At 43.8% G+C, this 26,553-nt stretch overlaps 2 protein-coding genes across 3 annotated transcripts in view; one reads left to right on the top strand and one right to left on the bottom strand.

Annotated features, from left to right (window-relative positions):
- Window positions 1-362: 362 nt before the first annotated feature.
- On the bottom strand, window positions 363-14,236 carry mrpl15 (mitochondrial ribosomal protein L15). Its single transcript, XM_070892289.1, has 5 exons — window positions 13,838-14,236; window positions 11,186-11,343; window positions 8,151-8,316; window positions 6,971-7,094; window positions 363-796 (listed from the first exon to the last, which is right to left on the bottom strand). Exons 1-5 carry the CDS (start codon window positions 13,934-13,936, stop codon window positions 459-461), a joined length of 885 nt encoding a protein of 294 aa, XP_070748390.1. The 5' UTR covers window positions 13,937-14,236; the 3' UTR covers window positions 363-458.
- Window positions 14,237-14,555: 319 nt separating this feature from the next.
- Window positions 14,556-26,553, top strand: part of LOC139275194 (acyl-protein thioesterase 1-like) — a 248,433-nt gene continuing 236,435 nt past the window's right edge. The window contains exon 1 of one of the 2 annotated variants that reach the window (XM_070892333.1): window positions 14,556-14,795. In XM_070892333.1, the coding sequence (XP_070748434.1) occupies window positions 14,727-14,795 (69 nt within the window). In that variant the 5' untranslated portion in view covers window positions 14,556-14,726. The remainder of the gene's footprint in view (window positions 14,796-26,553) is intronic. The other variant, XM_070892323.1, reaches the window with a different exon arrangement.

Raw genomic sequence — 26,553 nt, forward strand, 5'->3', positions numbered from 1 at the left:
AAAGACCGCCCTAAGTGGAGGAAGAGCATCCGGGGGTGGGGTGGGGGGGGGGGGTGGGGGGGGAGAACACGTGCGGCAAACCAATCTCCCCACCCACCCTTTCCTTCAACGACTGTCTGTCCCACCTGAGAGAGACTGTAATTCCCGTATTGGACTGTGCAGTCACCTAAGAACTCACTTTCAGAGTGGAAGCAAGTCTTCCTCGATTTCGAGGGACTGTCTATGGTGATGATCCTCTGTTATAAAAAAAGTGTATCCTGCAACTTTCCATAAGCAACACCACAGGATTCTGGCTGATAACTTTCTATATGTGTAAAACCAATAACTAGTTATCAAAGTCAACAGAAGAACTGACTCAAAAGTAGAAAACAAGTATTCTTTTAATACACAATTCAATTTACACAGGTGAGGAATCAGCTTTGATATTTCTAGTTACAACTACATCATCATCAACAGTTTCAAGAACTATAATAACTACATAGTTCTTCATCAATTGGTTTTAAAATTTTCTTTTCGGATAGGTTCACCACCCAACCAGGAGCAAGACCAAAGAAAATTTGCCGCGGATCTTTGCGCATTGTTAACATGCTATACATCCCATCTTTGGTAATGTCCGGTAAAATGTAGCCATATTTCTTAGCAAGTGCCATCCGTACCTCTTGAATTTTTGCTGGATCTGCTAAATAACCACGATTTCGAGCATCTGTATAGTATGGAACTAGTTCTTCAGGTGGAAGCATACGTTTTGGAATGGGTTGTCCTCTTAGAAAAAATGGCACTGGCTTACACAAAACCTCTGTTTGAATGCAGAAACATTGCTAAATGATTAACCATGCTGATACATGAATATTAAATTACTTTACACTATATGTTTGTTTCATGATACCAATTCAGATATTTAAATCCACAGTAAGTTTATTGCTCAAGTACACTAAAGTCTGCAAATCATACCTGATACAAGCACTGAATTCTAATAAACGTTCCATACTATATATTACATTTTGAAGGGGTAGGGTGAACAGCCAGTTGTCATGGTGCATATAGGTACCAACGATATAGGTAAAAAAAAAAGGATGAGGTTCGACAAGCTGAATTTAGGGAGCTAGGAGTTAAATTAAAAAAGTAGGACCTCAAAAGGTAGTAATCTCAGGATTGCTACCAGTGCCAAGTGCTAGTCAGAGTAGGAATCGCAGGATAGCTCAGATGAATACATGGCTTGAGGAGTAGTGCAGCAGGGAGGGATTCAAATTCCGAGAACATTGGAACTGGTTCTGGGGGAAGTGGGACCAGTACAAACCGGACGGTCTGCACCTGGGCAGGACCGGAACCAATGTCCGAGGGGGAGTATTTGCTAGTGCTGTTGGGGAGGGGTTAAACATAAAAACAGATAGTAAAAGATATATAAAACGGAAAAGAGTGACTAAAGTAAATGTTGGTCCCTTAGAAGATGAGAAGGGGGATTTAATAATGGGAAATGTGGAAATGGCTGTGACCTTAAACAGTTATTTTGCTTTGGTCTTCACAGTGGAAGACACAAAAACCATGCCAAAAATTGCTGGTCACAGGAATGTGGGAAGGGAGGACCTTGAGACAATCACTATCACGAGGGGGGTAGTGCTGGACAGGCTAATGGATCTCAAGGTAGACAAGTCCCCTGGTCCTGATGAAATGCATCCCAGGGTATTAAAAGAGATGGCGGAAGTTATAGCTGATGCATTTGTTATAATCTACCAAAATTCTCTGGACTCTGGGGAGGTTATCATCGGATTGGAAAGCAGCTAATGTAACGCCTCTGCTTAAAAAAGGGGGCAGACAAAAGGCAGGTAAACTATAGGCCGGTTAGTTTAACATCGGTAGTGGGGAAAATGCTTGAAGCTATAGCTATAAGGAAGAAATAGCAGGACATCTAGATAGGAATAGTGCAATCAAGCAGACGCAGCATGGATTCATGAAGGGGAAATCATGTTTAACTAATTTATTGGAATTCTTTGAGGATATAATGAGCATGGTGGATAGAGGTGTACCGATGGATGTGGTGTATTTCGATTTTAAAAGGCATTCGATAAGGTGTCACACAAAAGGTTACTGCAGAAGATAAAGGTACGCGCAGTCAGAGGAAATGTATTAGCATGGATAGAGAATTGGCTGGCTAACAGAAAGCAGAGAGTCAGGATAAATGGGTCCTTTTCGGGTTGTCAAGCGGTGGTTAGCGGTGTGCCACAGGGATCGGTGCTGGGACCACAACTGTTTACAATATACATAGATGACCTGCAGGAGGGGACAGAGTGTAGTGTAACAAAATTTGCAGATGACACAAAGATTAGTGGGAAAGCGGGTTGTGTAGAGGAGAGAGAGAGGCTGCAAAGAGATTTAGATAGGTTAAGCGAATGGGCTAAGGTTTGGCAGATGGAATACAATGTCGGAAAATGTGAGGTCATCCACCTTGGGGAAAAAACACAGTAAAAGGGAATATTATTTGAATGGGGAGAAATTACAACATGCTGCAGTGCAGAGGGACCTGGGGGTCCTTGTGCATGAATCCCAAAAAGTTAGTTTGCAGATGCAGCAGGTAATCAGGAAGGCGAATAGAATGTTGGCCTTCATTGTGAGAGGGAAGGAGTACAAAAGCAGGGAGATCCTGCTGCAACTGTATAGGGTATTGGTGAGGCCACACCTGGAGTACTGCGTGCAGTTTTGGTCACCTTACTTAAGGAAGGATATACTAGCTTTGGAGGGGGTACAGAGACGATTCACTAGGCTGATTCCGGAGATGAGGGGGTTACCTTATGATGATAGATTGAGTAGACTGGGTCTTTACTCGTTGGAGTTCAGAAGGATGAGGGGTGATCTTATAGAAACATTTAAAATAATGAAAGGGATAGACAAGATAGAAGCAGAGAGGTTGTTTCCACTGGTAGGGGAGACTAGAACTAGGGGGCACAGCCTCAAAATACGGGGGAGCCAATTTAAAACCGAGTTGAGATGGAATTTCTTCTCCCAGAGGGTTGTGAATCTGTGGAATTCTCTGCCCAGGGAAGCAGTTGAGGCTAGCTCATTGAATGTATTCAAATCACAGATAGATAGATAGATTTTTAACCAATAAGGGAATTAAGGGTTATGGGGAGTGGGCGGGTAAGTGGAGCTGAGTCCACAGCCAGATCAGCCATGATCTTGTTGAGTGGCGGAGCAGGCTCGAGGGGCTAGATGGCCTACTCCTGTTCCTAATTCTTATGTAAACTAATATGGCAGGGGGATGGGAACCTATGCAGGGAGAGAGAGGGAAGTAGAATGGGGACAGAAGCAAAAGATAGAAAGAAGAAAAGTAAAAGTGGAGGGCAGAGAAACCCAAGGCAAAAATCAAAAAGGGCCACATTACAGCAAAATTCTAAAAGGGCAAAGTGTGTTAAAAAGACAAGCCTGAGGTTCTGTGCCTCATTGCGAGGAGTATTTGTAATAAGATGGACGAATTAACTGCACAGGCAGCAATTAATGAATATGATAAAATTGGCATCACGGAGACATGGCACCAGGGTGACCAAGGCTGGGAACTCAACATCTAGGGGTATTCAACATTCAGGAAGGATAGACAGAAAGGAAAAGGAGGTGGGGTAGCGTTGCTGGTTAAAAAGGAAATTAACACAATAGTAAGGAAGGCCATTAGCTTGGATGATGTGGAATCTGTATGGGTGGAGCTGCAGAATACCAAAGGGCAGAAAACGCTAATGGGAATTGTGTACAGACCAAACAGTCGTAGTGAAGTTGGGGACAGCACCAAACAAGAAATTAGGGATGTGTGCAATAAAGGTACAGCAATTATCATGGGCGACTTTAATCTACATACAGATTGGGCTAACCAAACTGGTAGCAATACAGTGGAGGAGGATTTCCTGAAGTATATAAGGGATGGTTTTCTGGACCAATATGTCGAGGAACCAACTTGAGGGCTGGCCATCGTCGACTGGGTAATGTGTAATGAGAAAGGACTAATTAGCAATCTTGTTGTGCGAGGCCCCTTGGGGAAGAGTGATCATAATATGGTAGAATTCTTTATTAAGATGGAGAGTGACACAGTTAATTCAGAGACTAGGGTCCTGAACTTAAGGAAAGGTAACTTTGATGGTATGAGACGTGAATTGGCTAGAATAGATTGGCAAATGATACTTAAAGGATTGACGGTGGATAGGCAATGGCAAACATTTAAAGATCGCATGGATGAAGTTCAATAATTGTACCTCCCTGTCTGGAGTAAAAATAAAACTGGGAAGGTGGCTCAGCCATGGCTAACCAGGGAAATTAAGGATAGTGTTAAATCCAAGGAAGAGGCATATAAATTGGCCAGAAAAAGCAGCAAACCTGAGGACTGAGAGAAATTTAGAATTCAGCAGAGGAGGACAAAGGGTTTAATTAGGAGGGGGGAAATAGAGTATGAGAGGAAGCTTGCCGGGAACATAAAAACTGACTGCAAAATCTTCTGTAGATATGTGAAGAGAAAAAGATTAGTGAAGACAAATGTAGGTCCCTCGCAGTCAGATTCAGGTGAATTGATAATGGGGAACAAAGAAATGGCAGACCAGTTGAACAAATACTTTGATTCTGTCTTCATGAAGGAAGTCACAATTAACCTTCCGGAAGTACTAGAGGACCGAGGGTCTAGTGAGAAGGAGAAACTGAAGGATATCCTTATTAGGCGGGAAATTGTGTTATGGAAATTGATGGGATTGAAGGCCGATAAATCCCCGGGGCCAGATAGTCTGCATCCCAGAGTACTTAAGGAAGTGGCCCTAGAAATCGTGGATGCATTGGTGATCATTTTCCAACTGTCTATCGACTCTGGATCAGTTCCTATGGACTGGAGGGTAGCTAATGTAACACTACTTTTTAAAAACAGGAGGGAGAGAGAAAACGAGTAATTATAGACCAGTTAGCCCGACATCAGTCGTGGGGAAAATGTTGGAATCAATTATTAAAGATGAAATAACAATGCATTTGGAAAGCAGTGACAGGATCGGTCCAAGTCAACATGGATTTATGAAAGGAAAATCATGCTTGATAAATCTTCTGGAATTTTTTGAGGATGTAACTAGTAGAGTGGACAAGGGAGAACCAGTGGATGTGGTGTATTTGGACTTTTAAAAGGCTTTTGACAAGGTCCCACACAAGAGATTGGTGTGCAAAATTAAAGCACATGATATTGGGGGTAATGTACTGACATGGATAGAGAACTGGTTGGCAGACAGGAAGCAGAGAGTCGGAATAAACGGGTCATTTTCAGAATGGCAGGCAATGACTAGTGGGGTGCCGCAGGGCTCAGTGCTGGGACCCCAGCTATTTACAATATACATTAATGATTTAGATGATGAAGGAATTGAGTGTAATGTCTCCAAGTTTGTAGATGACACTAAACTGGGTGGCAGTGTGAGCTGTGAGGAGGACGCTAGCAGGCTGCAGGGTGACATGGACAGGTTAGGTGAGTGGGCAAATGCATGGCAGATGCAGTATAATATGGATAAATGTGAGGTTATCCACTTTGGTAGCAAAAATATGAAGGCAGAATACTATCTGAATGGCGGCAAATTAGGAAAAGGGGAGGTGCAACGAGACCTGGGTGTCATGGTACATCAGTCATTGAAAGTTGGCATGCAGGTACAGCAGGCGGTGAAGGCGGCAAATGGTAGGTTGGCCTTTATAGCTAGGGTTTTGCGTATAGGAGCAGGGAGGTCTTGCTGCAGTTGTACAGGGCCTTGGTGAGGCCTCACCTGGAATATTGTGTTCAGTTTTGGTCTCCTAATCTGAGGAAGGACATTCTTGGTATTGAGGGAGTGCAGCGAAAGTTCACCAGACGGATTTCCGAGATGGCAGGACTGACATATGAGGAGAGACTGGATCGACTGGGCCTGTATTCACTGGAATTTAGAAGGATGAGAGAGGATCTTATCGAAATATATAAAATTCTGACAGGACTGGACAGATTTGATGCAGGAAGAATGTTCCCAATGTTGGGGATGCCCAGAACCAGGGGACACAATCTAAGGATAAGGGGTAAGCCATTTAGGACTTAGATGAGGAGAAACTTCTTCACTCAGAGAGTTGTTAACCTGTGGAATTCCCTACCGCAGAGAGTTGTTGATGCCAGCTCATTGGATATATTCAAGAGGGAGTTAGATATGGCCTTTACGGCTAAAGGGATCAAGGGGTATGGCGAGAAAGCAGGAAAGGGGTACTGAGGTGAATGATCAGCCATGATCTTATTGAATGGTGGTGCAAGCTCGAAGTGCCTACTCCTACACCAAATATTCCATGTTTCTATGTTAGGCATAACTACAACATACCATTGCCTGTTCATCAGGATTGACATAAACTATAGCAGTACATTTACTCACTTGTTCATCTCTCAGTCATTCTGTGTCTGTCAATTTATAGGAGCTTTGTGCTGTAGACCTATCCCCACTATGAACTTGATTGAAGCTGGCCAGTAATTTTACACAGGACTCCTACAGTATTAGATTTTTGATCATTATTCTATTGTAAATAGAAGCTGGTGCGAACTGGGGGCAGTGAACGATCCCTGTGCCTCAAGAATTAAGCCCATGGCACACATAATATTGAGCCTCAGACCTCAGTTAAATGAGACCAGCGAGCTACGGACACCCGCTGGGCGTCTACAGGCAGCTCGCCGGCGAAGAGACCTCGAATTTTAGGCTGCTATGTCGTCAACAAGAGTTATCAGGCAAGTACTTAAAGGGGAAGGGCAGGAAATCAAGAATGAAGCCATATTGGAGGCTTAAATGTCTGTTTAGTGCCTGAAAATTAGGGGCAAAGTTATCCAATTTCTAGGCCAAAGAATCAACACCAGACAAAAATTACAGAATGAGAATCAATTTTAGAAAATTCTCAAAAGGCACAATAAACGGCCCTGCTTGTTTTAAACAAAGCTATGTGCAAATGGTTAAAAAAAACGAACTGTGCTTACCTAAACTTCGTGGATCATAGAATCCAGTAGTTATAATTCCACCATTCCTTTCAATTGCAGCTATAGCAAGCTCCGATGCCCACTGAACTTCAATGCTTACTTTTGCTGCAAAACTATCAGCACCCTGAGAATTGAAACAAGAAGTGTAGCTGATTACAGTAGTAATAGTAATTTTCATAAATGCAATTAATTGTTGGCTCATATCTGTGGTTAAATTTTTATAGTAATCTATATGAAATCATTGTTAACAATTACCTATTTAGATGCACAAAGATTTCTCAGTTTCTAATTATATCCTTGATAAACTATAAGATCTTCCTGCAGCAGGATTGTCTACAAGCTCACAAACTGTGCTTTTGCTTCCATCTAATGGCAGCCAGAAAAACTGTTCAAAGAAACTGTAACTGGCTAGCTTTGCATCAGTTTCTTCACTAGATTAGGTACACAGGTTAGTGGGGACAAAAAAAAGCACCCGAATAAAAAAAAAGAGAACACATACTAATCTGTAAAGTTCACTCTGAACACATAACCCGGGGGGGGGGGGGGGGGAAGCAGGAGAGAAAAGGAGGGGAGTAAGAGTGGGGAGAGTAGAGTAAAGCAGCACATGAAGGGAGGGGAAACGAGTGTGGGTAGTGGAGAAGGGGAAGTAGCAGAGGAGAGAAGAACAAGTGGATCTGGAAGAAAGGTCGGGGAGGGGGGAAATCAATGGGAAAAGAGAGTTGAGAGAAGGAGGAGGAGGGGGTGGGGCGGAGGAAGAGAAAGTGGAGAACCAGAGCTTCGGTCTCCTCTTGCTGGGACTCTTTGTAGCAGGGTTTGAACTTTGCCTCTTCCAACTCAAAGGCGAGAATGCTACCATTAAGCCAAAGACTTACTCCTAGTGATTAATTGACTTTGCCCATGAGATAAAACGGAGGAAGTTGCAGTCATGTGTTTGAGACAGGATTTCTTGAACTCTTGAGGAAAAAGAGTAAATATTTTAGTGAAGTTTAGTCTTCTGAATTCCACTAATGGTATAGCTGCTAAGGATATAAAAATAACGTGGTAGATTTATTTCCTATTATTTGCATGTAAAGATAGGCTTCCTAGGAATAATAGAGAATTGGAAAATTGCTGAGCCTACTTAAGAAATAGAGCTGTCACTTTACGTCATCAACACAGAAAAATGCTTGGTTTGCATTACCTCCTCTACTAGCTGGATTCCATAGTCTCTTTTAAGTGGCTGGACTGTAACTCCTCTTGCATTCACCAATTGGGTCAGGTCAATCGGTTGACTGGGATCCACTCTGCCCAGGTCTATCAAGTACTGCAGTCGATTCAGACTTAGCGGTTGGTACTGCCGCCTATAACTGAGAAAAGAAATGTGATGTAATATTACATTTATAAAATTCTGTACAAGAAATGGCCATCCTGTTTGTTAGGCCTGGTCCTTCCACAAACCATGTGCAATCTGTCCTTCAGTATATACCTATTGTACCCAGATACGCAGACATACATACACATACACAGATATGCAGAAATAAATATACATACAGACATGCATATACATGCACATCAACATCAACGGTCCCTGTAAGCTGCATTTGTTCTGCGCTGCCCGATTCTTTTAATGCACGGTCCTTTTAAATCTCTGCGCATGCACGGTATTTACAATAGAAAAGCCGGTGAGTAGCCTGCATGGGGCCTTGGAGATTGCTGCGCAGCCGCGCAGCTCAGAGGGAACATTGATCGACATGCACACGAATAGAAAAAAAAACTTGCATTAATATAGCACCTTTTACAACCTCAGGATGCCCCCAAGCGCTTTACAGCCAATTAAGTACTTTTGAAGTGTACTCACTGTTATAATGAAGGAAATGCGGCAGACAATTTGCACACAGCAAAATCCCACAAACAACAATGAGATAATGACCACTTGTTCCTGGAGCTTGCTTTAAACCCAAAACCTTGTGACTTAGAGTGCTACCACTGAGCCATAACAGACACCCTATAAGTTGGAACACATATAGGAACAGGAGTAGCCTATTTAGTCCCTCAAGCCTGTTCCGTCATTCAATGAGATCATGGCTGATCTGCGACCCAACTCCAAAAACCTGCCTTTGGCCCATATCCCTTAATATATTTGGTTAACAAAAATCGATCAATCTCAGATTTAAATTTAAATTGATCTAGCATCAATTGCCATTTGTGGAAGAGTTCCAAAATTCTACCACCCTTTGTGTAGAGGGGTTTCCTAGTTTCACTCCTAAAAGCTCTAACTTTTAGACTATGCCCCCTTATTCTAGACTCCCCAACCAGCAGAAATAGTTTATCTCTATCTACCCTAACCGTTCGCCTTAATATCGATCAAATCATCCCTTATATTATGTTTGTAATGTATTTATGAATGACTCCACGAGCAATGTGTTGTACTCAAACTGTAGTGACCTTGGTCCTTTATTCCTAACTCCAGAGATGAGGCACAAGCATGGTGGGCAGCCTTTTATACAGCCCCTGCCACCAGGGCAGGATACCCCGGTTTCTACCCTCTAGTGGTGCCAGCATGTATTACACAGCGTCTACACAGAGAGTGCATCTATAGTCTGCATACACAACACCTTACCCGGCTAAATTCCAAGGAATACAATCCTAATTTGTGTAATCTTGCCTTGTAATTTAACCATTGGAGTTCGGTTATCTACGTTGCACTCCCTCCAAGGCCAATATATCCTTCCTAAGGTGCGGTGCCAAGAACTGCTCATAGTATTCCAGGTGTGGAGTAACCAGGGCTTTGTGTAGCTGCAGCATAATTTCTACCCCCTTGTATTCTAGGTCTCTAGATATAAAGACTCGCATTCCTTAGTCTTTTTGATTATTTTCTGTACCTGTTCATTTTAATGATCTATGTCCCTGGACGCACCCGCCCCCCACCCCCGACCACCCACCCACAGTCTCTTTGGACCTCTCTCTGATCAACTGAAATTTTGCGAGGTGTTCATTCACCCTATCCTTAATTATAGACCCATATAATTTCCTGACAACAGATGTGAACACAAATGCCTACACTCACGCACATACTCCTACATGCAAAAATGCCCGCATATACATACATACATACGTGTATACTTGAACATATGCAAACACACACTCATACACATGATCGAACTCGTATACGCATGTATACAGATATGCACTTAAACATATAGCCACGTGAAAACATGCATACATAGACATGCACATATATACACACATGACTAAACACATGCACGTATGCATATATATGGATGTACAAATTTGCCTATATACATGCATGTGTACATACACTTACACAGGCATATGCATACACACAGGCACGTACATATGCAAGCATATATGCGCACACATATGATACTAAAGTGTAGAGGAACAGAGGGACTTTGGAGTGCATGTCCACAGATAAGGCGATTAAGGCGGCATATGGGATACTTTCTTTTACTAGCTGAGGCATAGAATATAAGAACAAGGAGGTTATGCTAGAACTGTATAAAACACTAGTTAGGCCAGAGCTAGAGTACAGCGTACAGTTCTGGTTACCACATTAGAGGAAGGATGTGATCGCACGAGAGAAGGTACAGAGGAGATTTACGAGGATGTTGCCTGGACTGGAGAATATTATCTATGAGGAAAGATTGGAGGCTGGGGTTGTTTTCTTTGTAACAGAAGAGGTTGAGGGGAGAATTAATTGAGGTATATTAAATTATGCGAAGTCTAGATAGAGTGGATGGGAAGGACCTATTTCCCTTAGCAGAGAAGTCAATAACCAGTTTGTTGAAAGGGTGGTAGAGGTAGAAACCCTCACCGCATTTAAAAAGTACTTAGATATGCACTTGAAATGCTAAAACCTACAAGGCTATGAACCAAAAGCTGGAAAGTGGGATTCGGCTGGATAGCTCTTTTTTGGCCGGCACAGACACGATGGGCCGAATGGTCTCCTTCTGTGCCGTAATTTTTATATATAAACACACACATATGCTTGTATAGACACATACACATACACACAATCGCCCGCAGGCATGTACGCATGTATGCACACACCTGCATATACACGCATGTATGCGCATGTTTACAAATATACATACACACATATCTTCCCATGAAATTAGTACATACTGTTTAAAATATGGTGTACTGATAGTTTCTAATGTGGGTGAAAATAACATTAACTGCATAGTCAATCAATAAAGTTATTCATTCACTAACCTGTGCCCCTCATTGTATCCATATTTTGGAATGACAATATAAAATGGAGTCTGTCCACCTTCAAACCCTAATCGTGGTCGGTTTCCACGCTGTGTCTGGCCTTTGTGACCTCGGCCACTTTTTTTCCCTCCATGTATGCCCCTGCCACGTCTTTTTTCCTGGAAATTAAGCATTATTAGTTATCTATCAATGAGAGAATTTCCTTCATCTTTGTTTCAGTTGAGCCAAAAATAGAACAGCAAAGATGGTTAGTTGTGAAACAAAAATCCAAGTAGAATCCTTTCAAACCTCACAATAAAGTTGTATTTTGGCCTTTCTTGAGCACGACTAAGAAATACTCCTATTTCGACCAAAGCACTTTTAATACCACCTTGAATAACATTTTTTAAATTATTTGCAAAATGACTCAAGCAGGACTCAGCATTAACTTGTTTGAGTAACTGCCTCCAGCACTACAGAAGCACCCCTCAAATCAAATTCTCCATCCCTCTGACTGCCTTTTGTGCCTTTCTCCCATCCTTTGCCCCACCATTGGTGGCTGTGCTTTCAGCCGCCTAGGCCCCAAGCTCTGGAAGTACCTTTCTAAACTCCTCTGATTTCCCATCTCCCTCTCTTCCTTCAAGACCCTCCTTAAAATCCAATTCTTTAACCAAGCCTTTAGTTGCTGCTCCTAATATCTCCTTCTTTGGCTATCATGATTGCCCTTCCTTCCGCCTATGTGAAACACCTTGGGATATTTTGCTACGTTAAAAGGTGCAAGTTGTTGTTGCTTTGGAGACACTTATCAGGAGTGAGGGTCCAAGCCACCTTTCCAGGATCAGAGTGCATGGTCTAAGCCGACATCACAGTGCAGTCCTGAGGGAGTACTTTACATCGTCTTCAGTCACCAACATTTGGGTGGGCCTTCAGACCGTGGTTCGATGGATGTTAAAGATCCTACGGTATTTTTCAAAGAGCAGGGAGTTCTCCCCATCCTTCAATGACAAAACAGCAAATTGTATTATACAGCGCCTTTAAATGTAGTAAAACATCTCAAGGTGCTTCACAGGAGTATTACAAGACAAAAAATTTGACACAGAGCCACATAAGGAGAAATTAGGGCAGATGACCAAAAGTTTGGCCAAAGAGGTAGGTTTTAAGGAGCGCCTTAAACATAGAAAATAGGTGTAGGAATAGGCCATTCGGCTCTTCGAGCCTGGAGCACCATTCAATAATATCATGGCTGATCATTCACCTCAGTATCCCTTTCCTGCTTTCTCTCCATACCCCTTGATCTCTTTAGCCGTAAGGGCCATATCTAACTCCCTCTTGAATATATCCAATGAACTGGCATCAACTCTCTGCGGTAGGGAATTCCACAGGTTAACAACTCTCGAGTGAAGAAGTTTCTCCTTATTTCAGTCCTAAATGGCTTACCCCTTATCCTTAGACTGTGTGCCCTGATTGTGGACTTCCCCAACGTTGGGAACACTTTTCCTGCATTTAACCTGTCCAGTCCCGTCAGAATTTTAAAGGAGAAAAGAGGTAGAGAGACAAAGAGGTTTAGGCAGGAAATTCCATAGCTTAGGGCCTAAGAAACAGAAGGCACAGCCACCAATGGTTGAGCGATTATAATCAGGGATGCTCAACAGGACAGAATTAGAGGAGCGCAGATATCTCAGGGGGGTTGTGGGGCTGGAGGAGATTACAGAGATAGGGAGGGGCGCATCATTGAGGGATTTGAAAACAAGGATGAGAATTTTGAAATCGAGACATTGCTTAACTGGGAGCCAATGTAGGTCAGCAAGCACAGGGGAGATGGGTGAACAGGACTTGGTGCGAGTTACAACATGGGCAACCAACTTTTGATAACCTCAAGTTTACGTAGGGTAGAATATGGGAGGCCTGCCAGGAGTGCATTAGAATAGTCAAGTCTAGAGGTAACAACAGCATGGATGAGAGTTTCAGCAGTGGATGTGCTGAGGCAAGGGCAGAGACTGGCGATGTTACAGAGTTATATCATGGATATGTGGTTGGAAGCTCATTTCAGGGTCAAATATGATACCAAGTTAGAGAACAGCGTGGTTCAGCCTCAGACAAATGTTAGGGAGACGGATGGATTAGGGAACGGAGGCCCAAAAACAATGGCTTTGATCTTCCCAATGATTAATTGGAGGACATTTTTGCTCATCGGAGAAGTAGTCTCACAATTTAGAGATCATGAGTGGTGGAGAGAAATGGTGGTGAGCTCGTGCTGGGTGGAAACTGACGCTGTGTTTTAGGATGATGTCGCCAAGGGGCATCATGTAGATGACAAATAGGAGGGTTAAGGATAGACCCTTTCGACTAACAGTCCTCCCGTACACCATCACCACTAAAAACAGAGGCTGTTTCCGAGATCTTGCTGTGCACAAAATGACTTCCTCCTTCGCCCACATTAACAGTGACAGGAACTCAAAGTGTTGTTTACAGAATCATAGAACGGTTACAGGTGGAGGCCATTCGGCCCGTGCCGGCGACGTCAAGCTGCAAGTCGGTCTCTCAGGATTTGACTTTGCCCTGCATGGCAGTGAGAGGGCGGCCGGGGGACGCCCGGAATCCCTGGGCCCGACACCTCCCAGGCCCTGGGGCTGTGCGTGCGGTAAATGCAGGTGCGCCGTGCCGCTAGCTTACCCGTTTCTTGGCTCCGGGGTTCGGCCTCAGGTTGGCGAGTGAAACCCGCGGCAATCGCCGCAGCAACTCGAGCCCCACCGAGCTCCCGCGCCATGCCATCCTCCCGCTCACAGCGGCCTCCTCCCAGCCCAGCCCACGCTGACGCTGCTTTACGGCAGGCGCGGCACTGGATGCCGGCAGTGACCCCGGTATCCTTTAATTGCCCATCACGGCTTTGATTTTCATCGTGGCTCTCAACCTCCTTTCCAGGCCTTTCACAAAAGACTTGCATTTATATTACGACCACCGGACGTCCCAAAGCGCTTTACAGCCATTTAAGTACTTTTTTAGGAGTGTAGTCACTATCGGAATGTAGGAAACGCGGCAGCACAACAAGCTTCCACAAATAGTAATGTGATAATGACTAGATAATCTGTTTTAGTGATGTTGGTTGCAGGATAAATATTGGCTTGGCCAGGACACAGCTTGGAACAGTAAACATGTGAGCAGCATCTAATTAAAGTTTGATCAACAAAAAGTTTTTTTTTATCGTAAGACCGCATGGGCATTTATTCACATTCATCACAAAATGCATTGGATAAAGCGACTAAAGAGATAAGGCTTTCTCAGCCACAACTCGCTATCGTCAGGCTTGAGCTACGTCTGTGCAGTCCGCCCTCGATTTATTTTTTCTGATTGACATTCCGATGAGCCAATCACAACGTCCAGATAGGGTTGCTGGTTGTGGAAGCGTCAAATTGGAGCAGGAGGAGGCGGGATATCCGGCGGCGCGGGACGGCGGAGCTAACGGCCCAGGAGCGGGGCAGAGCAAACGCTGAGAAAGGTGGCCGTGGGCCGTGTGTCGTGGAGGTGACCCGGGGTTAGCTGGACGCTTTTCTTTTTGTTGTGTATGTGTGGTAACAACATGTCAGCACCGGTTCCTGTCATTATCCCCGCTGCAAAGAAAGCAACGGCCGCGGTGAGTCTCACCTGGAAGGCGATGGACAAAGGGCGGGCGCTGCTTCAGTGACTAATATTGTCCGATTCATAGCACAACCAAAATAGTACACTGATCCAAGAATACTGACTAAATCACATATTGAGAAAACATATGTCCAGGGATTGCAATAAAGGGGGCGGGGCAGGTTGCTGATGTTTCTAGGTAGTTACCATCTATGGTAAGTGGTACACTACTTAAGCGACTTTCTCTCCTCTTCGTAAAATAAAAGAATGCAATTCTCAAAAAACAAACAGATTCTATTTCTATAATTGTACATGATATATATCAGCAATTTAAAAGGTCATTGGAGAAGAGGAGAGTAGACAATTGGGATAGAAATGGTAAAAGCTTAACGACGTTAAATACCTCGATCAGATCATCCCTCAATCTTCTATACTCCAGGGAATACAAGCCAAGTTTATGTAACCTGCCATACTGGATTCTGGGGTGGTCCTAGCGGATTGGAAAACTGCAAATGTAACACTCCTATTTAAAAAAGAAAACCGACAAAAAGCAGGAAACTATAGACCAGCTAGCCTAACATCTGTCGTTGAAAAAATGCTGGAATCCATTCTTAAGGAAGCCGTAGCAGGACATTTGGAAAAGCATGATTCAATTGAGCAGAGTCAGCATGGTTTTATGAAAGAGAAATCATGTTTGACAAATTTGCTGGAGTTCTTTGAGGATGTTTCCAGTAGAGTGGACAAGGGAGAACCAGTCGATGTGGTATATTTGGACTTTCAGAAGGCTTTCGACAAGGTCCCACACAAGAGATTAATGTGCAAAGTTAAAGCACGTGGGATTGGGGGTAGTGTGCTGACATGGATTGAGAACTGGTTGTCAGACAGGAAGCAAAGAGTAGGAGTAAATGGGGACTTTTCAGAATGGCAGGCAGTGACTAGTGGGGTACCGCAAGGTTCTGTGCTGGGGCCCCAGCTGTTTACACTGTACATTAATGATTTAGACGAGGGGATTAAATGTAGTATCTCCAAATTTGCGGATGACACTAAGTTGGGTGGCAGTGTGAGCTGCAAGGAGGATTCTATGAGGCTGCAGAGCGACTTGGATAAGTTAGGTGAGTGGGCAAATGCATGGCAGATGAAGTATAATGTGGATAAATGTGAGGTTATCCACTTTGGTGGTAAAAACAGAGAGACAGACTATTATCTGAATGGTGACATTAGGAAAAGGAGAGGTGCAACGAGACCTGGGTGTCATGGTACATCAGTCATTGAAGGTTGGCATGCAGGTACAGCAGGCGGTTAAGAAAGCAAATGGCATGTTGGCCTTCATAGCGAGGGGATTTGAGTACAAGGGCAGGGAGGTGTTGCTACAATTGTACAGGGCCTTGGTGAGGCCACACCTGGAGTATTGTGTACAGTTTTGGTCTCCTAACCTGAGGAAGGACATTCTTGCTATTGAGGGAGTGCAGCGAAGGTTCACCAGACTGATTCCCGGGATGGCGGGACTGACCTATCAAGAAAGACTGGATCAACTGGGCTTGTATTCACTGGAGTTCAGAAGAATGAGAGGGGACCTCATAGAAACGTTTAAAATTCTGACGGGGTTAGACAGGTTAGATGCAGGAAGAATGTTCCCAATGTTGGGGAAGTCCAGAACCAGGGGACACAGTCTAAGGATAAGGGGGAAGCCATTTAGGACTGAGATGAGGAGGAATTTCTTCACCCAGAGAGTGGTGAACCTGTGGAATTCTCTACCACAGAAAGTTGTTGAGGCCAATTCACTAAATATATTCAAAAAGGAGTTAGATGAAGTCCTTACTACTAGGGGAATCAAGGGGTATGGTGAGAAAGCAGTAATGGGGTACTGAAGTTGCATGTTCAGCCATGAACTCATTGAATGGCGGTGCAGGCTAGAAGGGCCGAATGGCCTACTCCTGCACCTATTTTCTATGTTTCTATGTAACAAGCAAGGTGGATAAGGAGGAACCAGTGGATGTGGTGTATTTGGATTTCCAGAAAGCATTCGATAAGGTGCCACATAAGAGGTTACTGCACAAGATAAAAAAACTCACGTGGTTGGGGGTAATATATTAGCATGGATAGAGGATTGGCTAACTAACAGAAAACAGAGAATCAGAATAAATTGATCATTTTCTGTTTGGCAAACAGTAACTAGTGGGGTGCCGCAGGGATCGATGCTGGGTTCTCAACTCTTTTCATCCAAGTCATTAATATAGATTGTAGAGACTGAGTGTAATGTAGCCAAGTTTGCTGATGATACAAAGATGTTTTGGAAAGCAAATTGTGAGGAGGACTCTCAAAATCTGCAAAAGGATATAGACAGGCTAAGTGAGTGGGAAAACATTTGGCAGATGGTGTATAATGTGGGAAAATGTGAGGTTATCCACTTTGGCAGCAATAATAGAAAAGCAAATTATAATTTTAACGGAGAAAAATTGCAAAGTGCTGCAGTAGAGAGAGACCTGGGAGTCCTTGTGCATGAAGCACAAAAAGTTAGTATGCAGGTACAGCAAGTAATCGGGAAGGCAAATGGAATGTTGGCCTTTATCTCCCTTGCAATAGAGTATAAAAACAGAGAAGTCCTGCTACAACTGTACAGGGTATTGGTGAAGCCACACCTGGAGTACTGTGTACAGTTTTGGTCTCTGTATTTAAGGAAGGATATACTTGCATTGGAGGCTGTTCAGAGAAGGTTTACTCGGTTGATTCTGGAGATAAGGGGGTTGACAGGAGGATAGGTTGGGCCTATATACACATTGGAGTTCGGAAGAATGAGAGGTGATCTTATCAAAACATATAAGATAATGTGGGGGCTCGACAAGGTGGATGCAGAGAGGCTATTTCTACTCATGGGGAAACTAAAACTAGGGGACATAGTCTTAGAATAAGGGGCCGTCCATTTAAAACTGAGCTGAGGAGAAATTTCTTCTCTCGGAGGGTTGTAAATCTATGGAATTTTCTGCCACAGAGAGCTGTGGAGGCTGGGTCATTGAATATATTTAAGGTCGAGATAGACAGATTTTTGAGCGTTAAAGGAGTAAAAGGTTATGGGGAGCGGGCAGGGAAGTGGAGCTGAGTCCATGATCAAATCAGCCTTGATCTTATTGAATGGCGGAGCAGGCTCGAGGGGCCAAATGGCCTATTCCTGCTCCTATTTCTTATATTCTTATTCTTGTGTTCTTTAATCCTCTAAGCCTTGCTATCATTCTGGTGATTCTGCGCTGCACCACCTGCAAGGCCAATATATCTTTCCTGAGTTGTGGTGTCCAAAACAGAACTCCAAATGGGGTCTGACCAAGGCTCTGTACTATTGAAGCACAACTTCCTCCCTTTTTGTTATAGAAACATAGAAAATAGGTGCAGGAGTAAAGGGCAACATTCCATTTGCCTTTTTGCTTTTTTTTTTGTACCTGGCTGCTAGCTTTTAATGAATTGTGCAGTTGGATTCTCAAATCTCTTTATTCCTTTACAGTTCTTAGTTTCTCACCATTAAGAATACATTCCAATTTGTTTGTCTTGGACCCAATGTGGATGATCTCGCACTTCCCCTTGTGGAACTCCATTTGCTGTAGTTCTACCCTCACCTTAATCTGTCTGTCCCTTTGTAGCCCTGCTCCTATCTGCACAACTTACTGAGAGGTTGTTTCCCCTGGCTGGAGTGTTGAGAACTGGGGCCACAGTCTCAGGATAAGGGATAGCCGATTTAAGACAAAGATGAGGAGGAATTTCTTCACTCAGGGTTGTGAATCTTTTGAATTATCTGCTGTAGATGCTGAGTCTCTGAATATATTCAAGGCTGAGATAGATTTTTGGAGTCTAAGGGAATCTAGGGATATGGAGATTACGTGGGAAAATGGACTTGAGGTTGATCTTATTGAATGGAGGAGCAGGCTTGAGGGGCCGTATGGCCTACTGCTCCTGTTTCTTATGTCCCAGTGTCCGAACTTGGTGTTATTTGCAAACTTGGATTTATAACTCTCTAAGCCTTCATCCAAGTCATTGATATATACAATCTATTGTGCAGATCCCTGGAGAACACTACTTGTCACATTCTTCCATTCATTCACTTTATCTCTGTCTCCTTCCTACCATCCAATTTCCACCCCATGTCGCATGTTTGCCTCCAATTTTGTGCACTTTCATTTTTGTTACTCAGCTCATATGCGGAACTTTATTAAATGCCTTCTGGAAGTCCATATAGATAACATCCATAGACACTCCCTTATCCACCATGTTAGTGATCTCAAAAAAATTAGCTAGATTAGTCAGAAACGACCTACCCTTTAAGAAACCTACACTGACTCTGATCAGCTCATACTTGTCCAAGTGCTCAGTCACTCTGACCTTAATGACAGATTCCAGTAACTTCCCATCAACTGATGTTAGACTGCCAGGTCTGTCGTTACTGTACCTGTTATTTCTCTCTCTCTCTCTCGAATAATGGAATGACATTTGCAATTTTCCAATCCAACGGCACAATTCCTGAATCAAAGGAGCATAGGAAAATTATGACTACCGCATTGCAATTTCCTGATCTATTTCTTTTCCTCATTCCATCACACTCTTTCTCTCACTTAGATTTAATATTCCTTGCAAGTTTTGTTTCATACTCCCTTTTTGCATCTCTTGTTTCTTTGTATCCCTTTGTTGCTTTTTATAGCTCACCCAGTTCGCTAAATTTTCCTTGCATTTGTGTAAGCTTTTTCCTTTAACGTGATGCTTAAAAACCTTCCCCCTCCCTCTTAAACATAATATCAAACTCAATCATATTCAGATAATATCAAACTGAATCATATTCAGAAAGCATAATTTTTTACAATAGGTTGCCCCACAAGATAAAATCTATTGAATTAGTGGGAAGTTGCTACATTCGATAAAGAATTGGCTGCATGCCCCCTTGCCAATTTTTTTTTATCAATGGATGTGGATTTGCTTGGAGACCGATTACCGGTGTTGTCATGAAGGGATCAGTGTTAGGGCCTTTGTTTAATTACTTCGATGAAGGTGTAGGGGGGAATGATATGAAGATTTGTGCTGTTACATAAGAACATAAGAATTAGGAACAGGAGTATACCATCGAGCCCCTCGAACTTGCTCCGCCATTCAATAAGATCATGGCTGATCTGGCCGTGGACTCCGCTCCACTTACCCGTCCTCTCCCCGTAATCCTTAATTCCCTTATTGGTTAAAAATCTATCTATCTGTGACTTGAATACATTCAAGAGCTCGCCTCAACTGCTTCCTTGGGCAGAGAATTCCACAGATTCACAACCCTCTGGGAGAAGAAATTCCTTCTCAACTCGGTTTTAAATTGGCTCCCCCGTATTTTGAGGCTGTGCCCCCTAGTTCTAGTCTCCCCTACCAGTGGAAACAACCTCTCTGCCTCTATCTTGCCTATCCCTTTCATGATTTTAAATGTTTCTATAAGATCACCCCTCATCCTTCTGAACTCCAGTGAGTAAAGACCCAGTCTACTCAATCTATCATCATAAGGTAACCCCCTCATCTCCGGAATCAGCCTAGTGAATCGTCTCTGTACCCCCTCCAAAGCCAGTATATCCTTCCTTAAGTAAGGTGACCAAAACTGCACGCAGTACTCCAGGTGCAGCCTTACCAATACCCTATACAGTTGCAGCAGTACCTCCCTGCTTTTGTACTCCATCCCTCTCGCAATGAAGGCCAACATTCCATTCGCCTTCCTGATTACCTGTTGCACCTGCAAACTAACTTTTTGGGATTAGTCCCACTCTCCTGATCTTTGGGCACCCTGTGCGGAGGGGAGCGGGTAGGTCCGAGGGCCTCCTCGTAGGACTGCTCTTGGGCACGGCCAAGGGTGCCATCAGCCGGTCCAGGCAGCGGGCGGTCGAGGGGGTCGTTCAACCTGACTGCCTGCCTCTCTTCCGCTCTTACATCCGGTCCAGGGTGTCCTTGGAGATGGAGCACGCGGTGTCCACCGGTATGCTCGCGGCCTTCCGCGAGAGGTGGGCACCGGAGGGACTCGAGTGCATCATCACGCCCGGCAACCAAATAATAATTTGATTTTACGTTTTAAAGTTTAATTTGTTTTAATTGCCGGTGCTTTTAGTGTCCCCCTTCCCTTTTATAGGGGGCACTGGGGGAAAAATGTGATTTTAGTGCCCAAAAAAAAACCAAAAAAGGAAAAAAAAAAGGGCCTTGTAAATGTCTGGTGTGTCATCCAGGTCGGGTGGCACGGTTTAATGTTTTATGTTTTACAGGTAGACTCAAAAAGAGTTTCATGCACAAGGACCCCCAGGTCTCTCTGCACCGTAGCATGTTGTAATTTCTCCCCATTCAAATAATATTCCCTTTTACTGTATTTTTTTCCCAAGGTGGATGACCTCACATTTTCCGACATTGTATTCCATCTGCCAAACCTTAGCCCATTCGTTTAACCTATCTAAATCTCTATGCAGCCTCTCTGTGTCCTCTACACAACCCGCTTTCCCACTAATCTTTGTGCCATCTGCAAATTTTGTTACACTACACTCTGTCCCCTCTTCCAGGTCATCTATGTATATTGTAAACAGTTGTGGTCCCAGCACCGATCCCTGTGGCACACCACTAACTACCGATTTCCAACCCGAAAAGGACCCATTTATCCCGACTCTCTGCTTTCTGTTCGCCAGCCAATTCTCTATCCATGTTAATACATTTCCTCTGACTCCGCGTACCTCTATCTTCTGCAGTAACCTTTTGTGTGGCACCTTATCGAATGCCTTTTGGAAATCTAAATACACCACATCCATCGGTACATCTCTATCCACCATACTCGTTATATCCTCAAAGAATTCCAGTAAATTAGTTAAACATGATTTCCCCTTCATGAATCCATGCTGCGTCTGCTTGATTGCACTATTCCTATCCCGCTATTTCTTCCTTAATGATAGTTTCAAGCATTTTCCCCACTACAGATGTTAAACTAACCGGCCTATAGTTACCTGCCTTTTGTCTGCCCCCTTTTTTAAACAGAGGCGTTACATTAGCTGCTTTCCAATCCGCTGGTATCTCCCAGAGTCCAGAGAATTTTGGTTGATTATAACGAATGTATCTGCTATAACTTCTGCCATCTCTTTTAATACCCTGGGGTGCATTTCATCAGGACCAGGGACTTGTCTACCTTGAGTCCCATTAGACTGTACAGCACTACCCCCCTAGTGATAGTGATTGTCTCAAGGTCCTCCCTTCCCACATTCCTGTGACCAGCAATTTTTGGCATGGTTTTTGTGTCTTCCACTGTGAAGACCGAAGCGAAATAATTGTTTAAGGTCTCAGCCATTTCCACATTTCTCATTATTAAATCCCCCTTCTCATCTTCTAAGGAACCAACATTTACTTTAGTCGCTCTTTTCTGTTTTATATATCTGTAAAAGCTTTTACTATCTGTTTTTATGTTTTGCGCAAGTTTACCTTCGTAATCTGTTGTTGGGACTGTGGAGGAGACTAAACAACTGAGAGTAGATCTTGATGTGTTGGGGTAATGCGCCCATGTTTGGCAAACGGTATTTAACTTGGAGAAGTGCAGTGTTATGCATGTTTGGCGGATCAACACTAAGCACTTCATAACGAATAGAACTGAAGCCTGTGGTGAAAGAAAATGATGACAGTTCATAAATCTCAAGGTTCACCAAATCACACCTTGGTTTGTCCCCCTACTCCTCCGACACATTCTCCTCCTTTGAGCATCTTACCTTATTCTATCCCTCTCATCTCATTTAAAATTGTTGTTCTCCACCAAGTACCATAAACATTGTATTACCGAGATAGCTTCACTGCTTTCTTCCTTCAGCCTCTGCTCCGAGCGACTTCTCACCCTTGGTGATTTCAACCTCCATCTCAATTCATTATGCTCTCTCTCTCTGTTTACTAGCCTCCTATCCTCCCGTAATCTGTCCTCCCATGTAAACTCCCCGACCCATATTCACAGCTGCCCCATGACCTTGCCAAGGACAGATTGGATAGGTTGGGTTTGTTTTCCTTGGAACAGAGGAGGCTGAGGGGAGACCTCATTGAAGTGTATAGAATTATGAGGGGCCTAGATATAGTGGATAGAAAGGGCCGATTTCCCTTAGCAGAGGGGTCAACAACAACCAGGGGGCATAAATTTAAAGTAATTGGTAGAAGGTTTAGAGGGGATTTGAGGGGAAATTTCTTCACGCAGAGGGTTGTGGGGGTCTGGAACTCTCTGCCTGAAAGGGTGGTAGAGGCAGAAACCCTCACCACATTTAAAAAGTACTTGGATATGTACTTGAAGTGCCGTAACCTGCAGGGTTACGGACCTAGATTTGGAAAGTGGGATTAGGCTGGATAGTCTCTTGTTGGCCGGCGCGGATACAATGGGCCGAAATGGCTTCATTCCGTGCTGTAAAATGTTATGATTCTATGATCTCTCATGGCCTCGTGACTCCCATCGTGTCAATTGCAGATACGGCCATCTCTGACCACTTCCTAGTATTGCTCTTTACCCACATCCCCCTTCTCTTCACTCGCCCCCCCCCGGCCCGGCCCAGCCCAAATCCTACTTCCTGCTGTGTCCGCCGGGAAAAAACTCTCTCCCAACTCTCTCGTAACTGGGCTTACGAAATCCCAACTGTCCAGCTTTTGGCTCTCCATTCACCACAACATTTCTACAGCTACTGATCTCAACCACACCCTCACCACCACCTTTGATGCCCTTGTCCCTATTAAAACTATTCGTCTCTCTCTCACCCTGCCCGATCCCCTTGGTACGGTCCTCATCTTCGCTCCCTTAAGTCCAAGGGAAGCAGACTTGAACGGATATGACGGACAACTGGTTTAACCATTCACTGCAAGATCTGGCTAGACCACATAAACATTATTAGGTCCTACTCTTGTCTACCAAAACTGCTCATTGTTCCAGAATCATTCTGTAAAACAAAGATAAACCCTGGCTTCTATTCTCTCCTGCTAACCATCTTCTTACACCCTTCTCCCCATTTCCTCCACCCTCACCTCCGACAACAACTGTGAGCAGCTAATGGACTTCTTTATTTCTGAGATTGAGACCATCTGTTTAGCTGCCTTTGTCACTTCCCTTTCTTCCCCTAGCCCACCGGGCCAAACTACCCCGAAGGTTCCCCCCTGCCCTAGCCTTGAACTCTTTTCTTTTTGCAGTTTCTCTCCAATCTCCCCACATGGCCCTGCCACAGTACCGAAATGGATCTCATCAAAGTCACAAATGACATCCTTTGTGACTGTGACAAAGGAAAACTATCCCTCCTCGTCCTCCTTAACTTGTTTGCAGCCTTTAACACAGTTGACCACTCCATCCTTCTCCAACACCTCCTCTGTTGTTTTTCTGGGTTGGACTGCACTTGCCTGGTTTAGTTCTTATCTATCTAATCGTAGCCAGAGAATCACCTGCAATGGCTTCTCTTCCCACCCCCGCATCGTTACCTCTGGTGTCCCCCAAACATCTATCCTTGGCCCTCTCCGATTTCTCATCTACATGCTGCCCCTTGGTGACATCATCCGAAAACATAGCATCAGTTTCCACATGTATATTGACGACACCCAGCTCTACCTCACTGCCACTTCTCTCGACCCCTCCACAGTCTCTAAATTGTCAGACTGCTTGTTCAACATCCAGTAGTGTTGTTGAAGCTGTTCAACATCCAGTTCTGGATGAACAGAAATTTTTTCCAGTTAAATATTGGGAAGACTGAAGGCTTTGTTTATGGTCCCTGCCACAAACTTTGTTCTCTTGTCACTGACTCCATCCTTTTCCCTAACATCTGTCTGAGGCTGAACCACACTGTTCGCAACCTTGGTGTCATATTTGACCCTGAAATGAGCCTCCGACCACATACCCGTGGTATAACTAAGACCACCTCAGCCTCACCTATCGGCTGCTGAAACCCTCATCCATGCCTTTGTTACTTCTAGACTTGTCTATTTCAATGCACTCCTGGCTAGCCTCCTGTTACGCTCTTAATAAATGGCGAGACTGAGTATTGTGTGTAATGAGCAAGTGTGACCTTAGCTCCTTTATTAAAGTTCCAGAGTGCAGGTACCTCGTGGGTGGCCTGCATACTGTGCTCGCTAACCTACGTTGGCTCCCGGTTAAGCGACGCCCCGATGTCAAAATTCTCATCCTTATTTTCAAATCCCTCCATGGCCTCGCCCTTCCCTATCTCTGTAATCTCCTCCAAAATGAAACATCATTTTGTAATTGTACTTGACCTTGGTTAGGCCTCATTTAGAATACTGTGTTCAGTTCTGATCCTCTCATGGTGGGCAATATTGTGGCTTTGGAAAATGTTCAGAGGAGGATCACAAGAATGATTTGCAGTTTAAAATGCCTTAGCTACCCAGATAGGCTTAAAGAGATGGGTATATATACTTCAGTGAAGTGTCAACTCAGACGATTTGATTGAATAAAATAATGAAGAGACTAGATTGCGTGAACACTGAAAAATTATTTAAACTAGATCGGTTGAGTAGGACATGAGGTGATGCATATTAATTGCACAAGGGAAGAAATAGGATAAAACATAAGAACATAAGAAATAGGAGCAAGAGAAGGCCAAACGGCCCCTCGAGCCTGCTCCACCATTTAATACGATCATGGCTGATCTGATCATAGACACGGGTCCACTTTCCTGCCCGCTCTCCATAACCCCTTATTCCCTTATCGTTCCAGAAACTGTCTATTTCTGTCTTAAATTTATTCAATGTCCCAGCTTCCACAGCTCTCTGAGGCAGCGAATTCCACAGATCCACAACCCTCTGAGAGAAGAAATTTCTCCTCATCTCCCTCAAATTATTCTAAGATTATGCCCTCTAGTTCTAGTCTCCCCTCCCCTATCAGCGGAAACATCCTCTCTGCATCCACCTTGTCAAACCCCCTCATCATTTTATAAGTTTCGATAAGATCATCTCTCATTCTTCTGAATTCTAATGAGTAGAGGCCCAACTGACTCAACCTTTCCTCATAAGTCAACCCCCTCATCTCTGGAGTCAACCTCCAAAGCAAGTATATCCTTTTGTAAATATGAAAACCAAAACTGTACGCAGTATTCCAGGCGTGGCCTCATCAATACCCTGTACAACTATAGTAAGACTTCCCTGCTTTATACTCCATCCAATTTGCAATAAAGGCCAAGATACCATTGGCCTTCCTGATAACTTGCTGGACCTGCATACTAACCTTTTGTGTTTCATGTACAAGTACCCCCCGGTACCGCTGTACTGCAGCACTTTGCAATCTTTCTCCATTTAAATAATAACTTGCTCTTTGATCTTTTTCTGCCAAAGTGTACACTTTCCAGCATTGTACTCAATCTGCTAAATTTTTGCCCACTCACTTAGCCTGTCTATGTTCTTTTGCAGATTTTGTGTGTCCTCCTCACACATTGCTTTTCCTCCCACCTTTGTATCGTCGGCAAACTTGGCTACGTTACACTCAGTCCCTTCTTCCAAATCGTTAATAATGATTGTAAATAGTTGGGGTCCCAGCACTGATCCCTGCGGCACCCCACTGGTTACTGATTGCCAACCTGAGAATGAACCATTTATCCTTGCTCTCTGTTTTCTGTTCGTTAGTCAATCCTCTATTAATGCTAATATATTACCCCCAACCCCGTGATCTTTTATCTTGTGCAGTAACCTTTTATGTGGCACCTTGTCAAATGCCTTCTAGAAATCCAAATACACTACATCCACTGGTTCCCCTTTATCCACCCTGTTCGTTACATCCTCAAAGACTTCTAGCA

This window comes from Pristiophorus japonicus, chromosome 1 (assembly GCF_044704955.1).
Source record: "Pristiophorus japonicus isolate sPriJap1 chromosome 1, sPriJap1.hap1, whole genome shotgun sequence".
NCBI lineage: Eukaryota > Metazoa > Chordata > Chondrichthyes > Pristiophoridae > Pristiophorus > Pristiophorus japonicus.